The following is a 9,489-nucleotide window of genomic DNA, read 5'->3' as shown; positions in this document are numbered from 1 at the left end:
AAAGGGAAGAAAAAAAAAGGCTCCCTTTAATGAGGTCCCCAATTTATTTTTTGTTAGAGTTGTGTAGCTTTGTCTGTGTGAGGTTGTATCAAAACAATGTCTTTGAATCCAGGTAAAACCCTCCCGAGCCCAGCCTCTTCTACAAATGCTTCCTGAATCTCTTAGAGAACTGCTTGGCATTCAGTGACATGTTGGCCTGTCAGGAGCAATTACTCTAATCTTGTGCAGCCTTTCTGAATCAGGAGCCCAGCTTAACAGCCGAGCCTGCATGAAAGGTACTATTGTGCATGGCAAGAACACTCGACTAAGGGAGAGATTGCTTCCTCTTATGGCAAAAGACAAGTGAAAATTCCCAGCTCATCTCCTTTAAGATGCTGCTGATTTCTCCCTCTAGCTGGGTATAATACACTGGACCTGTCAGTGTGCCAGCGGCTGTGTGCTCTTCATGCAGCTTGTGCCTTTCTGGAGTCGGGGTGGACAATACGCACTGTGCAAAGTGCCAGCTCTCAGAAAGTCAAGGATCTAATTGTGAAGCTCTGCGTCGTTAACCGAGGGGGGAAGTTAGGTTTCCTGCCCCTCGTAGCATGGGAGCGGCTCATGGAAAGAAGGTATGAGGACTTTTTACATTCTCATCCTAGTAATGTATGGCATAGATAATTAATTAATTAATTATTAATCACTAATGAATGGCTATGGTGCTACGACTGAGTTTGCTATGGGCTTGTAAATTAGTTTCTTTAGTATACGCAGTTCCCTTTGCTAATAAAAAAGTTGAAGGTTAATACAGGATTGCTCACGTATGGCATCAGCTAGAAGGATTTACAATCAAGTGTGAAAAATACTATGGTCAAATAAACTTTGCCTGTTTCAGTTTTGGTTGTATGTAAGTGGACTGAATTATCCATTAACTCGTTATAGCCCAGGAACACCATCATCGTTATTCCCATACCTTACTTCCCAGCTACACCTACCTATTTCTAGATAGATTGAGGCAAAAATAAGTTATTCGACAACTTCTTAGAAACTCATGCTACCAGATACCTGTATTTGGGTTCCCAGCTCCACCCACCTGTTGCAATCATTACATGAGATTCTCTCTTTTCAAGATTTCAAGACTGAAGACTGGAACTCCAGATATATATATTTTTTTAAATTTTATTACAGAATAGGGAACCAACAGAATGTTTGGTAAGTTGTTTTTTTGCCCACATTAGGAAGATTTCCCTCTATCTCCTGCCCCTGGGACCTGGAACCACAAAGAAAATTTAAGCAAGTCTCACCAAGGAGACGTAGACAAAATATTTTTTTTTATAGAGCAGGAAAGAGCTGAGGCCTCCAAAGGTTTCATATTCTTATTTGTACCTTTCACCCATTGAAGATAGTTCAACTGACAGTAAATAATACTACTTAGAATATACTTTAGTACTTGTCCACCTTCCTATGCTGTTAAACCAGCCTTTCTCAACCTTTTCAGCACAGAGGACCCCTTGGAAAAGTGTTCCGGTCTCAGGGAACCCCTGCTAAAAATTATTATATCTACAGCTCATAATACATTAGTGTGATGGTCAGTGGGAAGAATGCTCCTTACACTCAGTGAGAACGTATCTTAGAGGCAGAAATAGCTTTCTGCTCAAGAAACCCTTGGCAACCTTTGTAGGAACCCTAGTGTAGAAAACCTATGTTAGACAGTCAGGCTTCACCCCTAAGTTTGTAGACTTGGCTACAATTAAACAGATCATGACCTTATTTAATCTTTTTAAGGAGAAGTGATTTAGCTACACATTTCTTTAAAGGAACATAGATGGAGAAGGCTTTTAGATTTGATTGGGTAGTAATTTTCCCCATCCAGAACATGTTCTACCCCTGACAACTGCTTGTTATATTGTGTCATGTATGACTTGAAACATTGATAAAGTCCTATGTCTTCTACGTCAAGTTTTTTCTACTGGGGTCTTTCCAACAACTTTAAGTGTTACTTCTGCTTGTTGAATTAAATTGATATACAATTATTAAACAGATCTATTTTGGTCTTCTCCACAGAATCACATACTTACCCTAGTTTTGGCAGGTACCCCCTCCCGCTTCCATTGTAATTGCCTAGGCAATTTCGCCAAAAGTTCTCTGTGACCCCCCTTATCCACCCCCACCCTCGTCCGCAACCTCTTGGGACATGTCACATGTCCCAGGAGGCTGCATGACCATTCACAAAGTGCAGCATGGCTTGCGCATGCACAGTGGGAAGCCGCAAGGAGTCACAGCTGGCTCCCCACAGTAGATATGCCGGCAGCAAGACCATCGAGGAACCAGTCCAGGTGAGCACAGCACTTAATCCCTGGACAGCTAAGTGTTCTTTTATTAAAAGTCAGCAGCTACAGTATCTGTACTATGGTATTTTTTGCAAACCAACTGAACCTTTTTAAAGCAGCAGAGGGTCAAGTGAGGCTTGGGAGGCATCGACATGTCTGTTCTTGGTACTCGTATTTTGTTTCTCTTCTTTTTTTATTGTCTAGCTTCATCTTTTTAAATATTTTGGGCTGATATGTTGCCTTTTAATTTCTATAATGTAATATATACATATAGTAAACATGAGTGTTATAACTTACTATTTACGATGTGTCAATTTCACCCTATGCTTGATAAGAAAGACCATTTTAAATTGGGCTAATAATGACTGCTTACACAAGGTATTTTCACAGCAATTTAATTTTTATTATATGACATAGCAAAGTTTGTGTTCACTTTTAGTGATATTATATATGCTGCTGATCATCTATTTCTACTGACATACCTTTATGGATACCCTGAAGATTTTATGGTAAACGTGCATTCTTTTTGGATTATTCTTACTCTAAAAAACATAATAAACAGATTGAAACATAAAGCAGCAGATGGTGAGAAGTGCCACAATCATACAACTGTATGGTGGAGATAGATCTTCTAACCGGTGTTAGACAAGGTGATACCCGAGGCCTTATGGGTCAACTAATTCTAAATGCTGGCTTGTTTCTGCTGGACTCAGATACTTTGTCCCATCCATCTGGATTTATTATTGCAGTGAGAATGTATGAGGTTTTAAAACCTTAATGTAAACTTCAGCCAAAACAGTCGTTTTATTTTGGCTTTGGACGGAGTGGGGAAGTATAACCTTTGTTGAGTTTGTTGCTTTTTTGTGGTTTTATTGATGAGATCACTTCCTGTGGGTTTTAGATGTCCATTAATTGTAAGTTTGCTACTCTTCTGTACCCACTTCCCTTTAAATTAAAATAAGCATAGACTAAATATTTTGAAAATGCTCACACGTAAATCTCTATGGCATTAGCTAGAAGGATTTCAACCAGATCTGAAAAATTCTGTGATAAAAAAAACTTTGCCTATTTCAATTTTTAGGTTGGACTGAATTATGCCATCTTATATTATCCATCATCCGCTTATAGCCCAAGGATTCCACTGTCAACATTCCTGTACCTTTCCCCCTTCCTTTCACACTTCCTGTTTTAGGTGTCCCCCTACTCTACTATAAAGGGGTGTTTTTATCCCTGCTGAGACCCTGTTGGAGATTTACCCTTATAGTCTTTCCTGAAGACAACAATGTTACAAGTATAGGTTTTGTAAGGAAACCACCACAATGGATGGGGCTACAGAAAACAGTAAAAGCTAAAAGGGGTCCCCATTGTTGCTATGTGGTTGGCTAAGGTCGAGGAAGTGAATAGAATGGAGGACCTAATTTTGCCGGATCAAGGTATTCAAGGAAAATTTCTGGCAGAGTGGCTTTATTGGCACAAATTTATGTTCTCCGATTAGTACAAATCTATCCTGCAACAATCGGAGACCAGTCTGCTATTGGAGTGGAGATTTTCTTTCAACACAGCTTTATAACATGTAGCCACCGAGATTTTAATTAATGCACCAGTCAGGTGACAGGTCAGTGCAAGGTTTGCATTGGAAACTTAAGCAGTGAAGCGTTGAATTAAAAATACAAAATAAGTGTTTGTATTCCAAGCTTATTAAAATGTCACTGTTATCTATGGATCTATCATAGTTCAAACAATACTTTACTGGATCAGCTTAGGAACATCAGGTAATTGGACAATGTGTCCTAGAAATTAGTTTATTAAGTTGGCACATCTGCCCTTGTTGATGTTGCTGCACATTATAGCATGCTAATGATCAATGGTCATAGGACACAACGGGGTTCATTACTATTGTAAAGCCTACAGCTATCTGCTTATATCTGTTAGCTGCTTACTGCATTGCTGGCATTCCAGGTTACAAATTTACAATCAACTTAAAGTGAAAAGTGAACACAAAAAGTAAAGATTTGCTATGTTATAGGGAACACCAAAAATTTTAATTGTCCCTAAGTAGTACTCTGAAATGTTTACTTTTTGTCTGGAATTCCTTCTAAAAAAATAGCAGTTTTCCTCCAGGTATGTGAGTGTGCCTAGGTACTCCTGTGCCTACAGCCTTAGATGTGAGATCTAAGGCACTTCTGCCTGTAACTGCTGGTCTCCGGAGATTTGGAGTGAGATTTGGTGTTTTTGCTATTTTGCTAGTCACTGTTCTGTTTGCTGGAAGCTCTGATATAAGGAAGCAAAGCCCTTTCACCTTTCCCTTCGGGACTGGTATGGATTTGGAGGGGAACCCTATGCCAAAATGTAAAAATAAAAAAAGCATGGGGTCACCCTCAAAATCCATACCAGACCCTTATCGGGCATGCAGCCTGGCAGGTCAGGAAAGGAGAGGGGAGGAGCGAGAACCCCCCTCCTCCTAAACCATACCAGGCCTCATGCCCTCAACATGGAGGGTGGGTGCCTTGGGGCAGGGAGGGCTCCGCCTCCCCCCACACCCCAAAGCATCTTGTCCCCATGTTGATGGGGACAAGGGTCTCTTCCCAACAACATTGGGCTGTGGTTGTCTAGTTCTGTGGGCAGGGGGCTTATCGGAATCTGGAAGCCCCCCAGATCCCAGCCCCCCCCATATCAATGAGTATCAGGTACATAGTACTCCTACCCATTCACCAAAAAAGTGTCAAAAGGTAATAAACACAAGAGACTGTTTTTGACAAATCCTTTATTAAAAAATAAAAAAAAAGTGTCCCTCGATGTAAATCTATCGTCAATCACGCCGCCCGCCGACCCGAAATATAAAAAAACTCCTGGTACTCATTCACATAGGGGGTGCGGGATCTGGGGACCTCCTCTGCTAAAGGGGGCTTCCAGATTCTGATAAGCCCCCCGCTCACAGACCCCAACAACCACCGCCCACAGTTGTGGGGATGAGGCCCTTGTCCCCATCAAAATGGGGACAAGCTGCTTTGCGGTGGGGGGTGCAAAGTCCCCCCGCCCCAAAGCACCCACCTCCCCATGTTGAGTTTATGTGGCCTGGTATGGTCCAGGAGGGGGGGCACTTGCTCGACCCCCCCTTTCCTGGTCTCCCATCTGCATACCTGGAAAAGGGTCTGGTATGGATTTTGGGGGGACCCCACGCTGTTTTTTTTTTTTTTTAATTTTGGCATGGGGTTCCCCTTCAAATCCATACCAGACTCAAAGGGCCTGGTATGGACTGGGGGGAGGGGGACCACACACTGTTTTTTTCTTTATTTTTTACCAGCACTTTTTTTATTGTTCAGCTGTTAGCAGGGAAACCCATTGACAGCCGATGACTCATCGGTTGTCAAGGACGCCGCTCCTGAACAACCAGCGTACACTGCACCCTGATTGGGCAAAGCTTTGCCCAATCAGGGCGCAGAATGCACTGTGCAGCGCTCAGTATATTGCAGGGTGTTTGTCGGGGTGAACACACTCAATTTCGGGTGTTCTGCAAACAGCCGAATGGGCAAATGTTCGGCCTGAACTGATGCTTGGGCGGAACTGTTCGCCCATCCCTGTTCCTGGTATGTTACTTTGCCTAGGCTCCCTTGTCCTGCTGCTTTATATCTGCAGTAAAGAATTGTCTAAGACAGGTCCTGCCCACTCCTGTCCCCGGTGGTACTATGGCTTATTACTCTTATGAGGACATTCTGGATAGGAAGGTGTACCTGGGGACCTGCAGTGCACAAATCTCCTTACTCCTACTTCATTGTCTGTGTTTTTCACCTTTCTTACTGACTATTTCTCCCTCCCCACCACCAGACATAAATTCCCTATTCATCCTTTCATTGGATAATCAGTTTTCAGGGGGCCTGATCTGACCTGAGTAAACCAAGTCCTGCTCCACTGCCAAAATGGCCATCTTAACACAGAGATAGACAATGAAATAAGGCATAATAAGTTGGTTCTAGGGAAAGTTCAGCTTCAGGTAGCCTACAGGCAATAGTAATTAATTCTGGGCCATACTGTCAGAATGGCCATTGATTCTGAAAACAGAAGACCAGGCAAGGATGATGGCTTCTGCGAGTGAGCTCACAGACATTCATTGCAACGCTGGAGGGAAGGTGAGTATTGTGGACCTTGGTTTATTGTAGCCTCCCTGGCGGTATTCCCGAGTGTGGCTCGGGGTTAAAATTCAGCATCATTAGCGGTAACCCCGAGCCACACTCGGGATCGCATTGCAGGATCCTGGGACGGCTTTACTTACCTTGTCCCCGGGATCCTGCGATGTCCCCCGCAGTGTCCGAGGACTCCGTCCTCCTCCGAAGCCTCTCCGTGCCAGGCTCCGTTCCCTGCGAGCGGCGCAACGCACTGGGGCGGAGCCTGGCGGCAAATTCAAAAAAAAGTAAAAATCATAACACATACAGTACTGTAATCTTACAGATTACAGTACTGTATGAAATGATTTCACATCCCTTTTGTCCCCAGTGCTTTGGCCCATGCCCTGCATGCAGTTTTACATGATATACACTGTTCTTTCTGCCTGGAAACTGGAGATTGTCCATAGCAACCAAAAAGTGTCCCTTTACTTCAAAAGTGGCTTTAGACCAGCTAGAAAACAGCGATAGTAAATTAGAACACTTGCAGAATTGAGCGATAGTGAATTGTGGGGAAATTTATTTTATTACTATTTTTTTTTTTTAATTATTTATTTTTATTTATTATATTATAATTTATGTTTTTGTGTTTCAAACTTTATCATACCCGGGATATCTACTAGACTCTGGTTTGGACAGATTTAAGTGTGTTATTGTTAAGATTTACAGACCTACAATATAAAACGCCAAATTTCCATGCAAAATAATTGTACCGCTTTCAGCACCTAAAATCCGAAATAATCATACCGCCAGGTAGGTTAAAGTGTTACTAAACTTAGGACTCTGCATTCACTATATCTGGTTTCCCACAGTACACAGAACATGGAAATCAACATGGAATCTCATCAACAGTAAATAGCAGTCTTGTGACTTCTATCAGTGTCTGCTTAGAGCATGTAGGAGGAGTTTTTTATTTTTCTTGCACGTGGTTGGGTATTTCTTGCAAAGTGAAATTTCACCACATTCACTAAGCTCTGGGGAAAATTCTCGTGTAAAATGCAACTCCCTTGCAAAGTGAACAGCCTATCTAGTAAATAAACCCCTATGTTTGCTGGTACAAAAAAAAAATGATAATGGGTTTAAGTTTTTTTTTTTTTTTCTTGGTTATTGGAAAACACAAAGAATCAGCACTGTTCATATTGTACCGCTTACTTTCTACCTGGCAGCAACACCCTGGCTTGAATTACGCACCTAAATCTTAAATAAATCAGAGGGGCTGACTAACAACCCCGTATGCTTTGCTTCAGTTAATAGCTAACTTATTGATTTACTGATCCGGCATTCTTCCAAAATGTTCTCGGTAAATGGTGTGTCACGCGTTCTGGAATGCTTTACTGTTCCACTGTCCCTACAGGTTTGTCCGCATTCTAATTAACCTGATTTATCATCTGCACCGGGTGATATGATCATATGAGTTCTATGCCATAAACCTCTGGGGTCTCATAAATGGTATTTAATGTACTAAAGGAGCCCTCTAGGCTAGGGAACTGATAAAAAAAAAAACGTACTTAAGGTAAGTCAAAACCAAAAATGTAATATATTGCAGCTTAGTCATTAGATGTGGTGGCTGCATTAGTTTTCTTTTTCCAGGCTTTTTTCCCTCTATTTTCACCTGGTGGGTCTGGCCAGTAAAATACCTCCTATATTAGAATGCCTATACTCTGGATGAAGGAGAAACAGAGACACCTTTGGACAACAGCATTTTCAGTCTAGGGGGAAGGTAGGGTGTAGGTAGATGTACTCCACCTAACTCTTTCTAAGCAGTTACAGCAAACATTTTTTTTCCTTTTGGGATAAAGGTTTTATATAAATAAATAAAAGCCGATCATTATAAGCACCCTTGTCAGTGGTAAATTGTTTGTTTCAACCCTGTAACTGCTACATCTGTAGGAAAGCTTGTTCTGGTGAAATAAAGCAGACTTACAGGTCAGATTACAGGGTGAAAATAAAGGAAAGAAAGCCTTAGGCTCAGTTCACACTGCAGCATGCTCCGGCTCACAGCAGGAATCCGGTGCGCCCCCATTCACTGTTTCAGGTCCGATTTCAGCCCAAATTTTTGACAGAATTCAGACCTGAAATTGACCAAATGACGCACAGGACTCCTGTGCAATTTGCTCAGGAGCCGATGCGGAGATGTGTGAACTGGCTCTATAGAGAGCTAGTCACAATCTCCTGCTATGCGACTTGGATGCAGGGATATTCACATTCAATTCACAACAGTGTGAACCTAGCCTAAAAAAGAAAACCATTGCAGCCATCACATCCAAGAGTTGGAAAGCTGCAATATAATACATGTTTGCTTTTGGGTTAAAAACCACTTTAAAGTTACTGATAGATGATTTCTAGGATCAGTCCCTTTTTTTCCTTTTTTAAGTTTCAAGACTGTGGTGTTTTCAAAGTTTAAATATTGATGTTTTATATTAATTTTTAAATTTGATTTATAACTTTATTTAACAATTACCAATTTGACTTCGGGTTCATCCGTGATGCTCAGTTTGCCGTTTCTGATAAGAAAGCCTTTTACTTGCGAAATTCTTAAAGGCACTCTGTGTTTAACTAAAGCTTATTATACAATAGTAGTTTTCTTTTCTTTTTAAGATTAATTGTTCATTTTTGTAATCCTTCATGTGGTCAAATCAACGTTTACTTTCAACCATAATGACAAGAAAATTGGAAGGAGCGGGATGAAAAATATTTCTTGAATTAACAAATTTCTATCAGGGAATGTGGTTTTTCATTCACTAAAGTCCATTCACTCCAAAATTTAAAGTTATAAGCATACAAAATTTGGAAGTTAAAAGTATGCAAAATTTGGAACTACTTTCAAATGACATTTGGCAAGCCATTGAATGTACTGAGAATTTTCATACAAATTTTCGTTTTAAAATGTATTAGTATATAGCCAGCTTCAATTCAATCCAAACCGGTCCCCTAGGAGGGAGGATAATGTAGGAGCGTTGAACTCAGTAGTGATAATATTGGTCCAAGTGTTTGATATAAAGGGCTTGGGTTACTGCTCTCTA

The 9,489-nt window shown here is 41.2% G+C and overlaps 1 protein-coding gene across 1 annotated transcript in view; it reads left to right on the top strand.

Annotated features, from left to right (window-relative positions):
• Positions 1-289: 289 nt before the first annotated feature.
• Positions 290-9,489, top strand: part of FAM107A (family with sequence similarity 107 member A) — a 271,788-nt gene continuing 262,588 nt past the window's right edge. Inside the window, exon 1 of the mRNA XM_073592128.1 lies at positions 290-608. Coding sequence (XP_073448229.1) covers positions 585-608 — 24 coding nt within the window. The 5' untranslated portion in view covers positions 290-584. The remainder of the gene's footprint in view (positions 609-9,489) is intronic.

The sequence above is a fragment of the Aquarana catesbeiana genome, linkage group LG07 (genome assembly GCF_042186555.1).
Source record: "Aquarana catesbeiana isolate 2022-GZ linkage group LG07, ASM4218655v1, whole genome shotgun sequence".
NCBI classification, from domain to species: domain Eukaryota; kingdom Metazoa; phylum Chordata; class Amphibia; order Anura; family Ranidae; genus Aquarana; species Aquarana catesbeiana.
The sequence above is the reverse complement of the archived record's forward strand: the minus strand, read 5'-3'. Positions and strand labels throughout refer to the sequence as shown.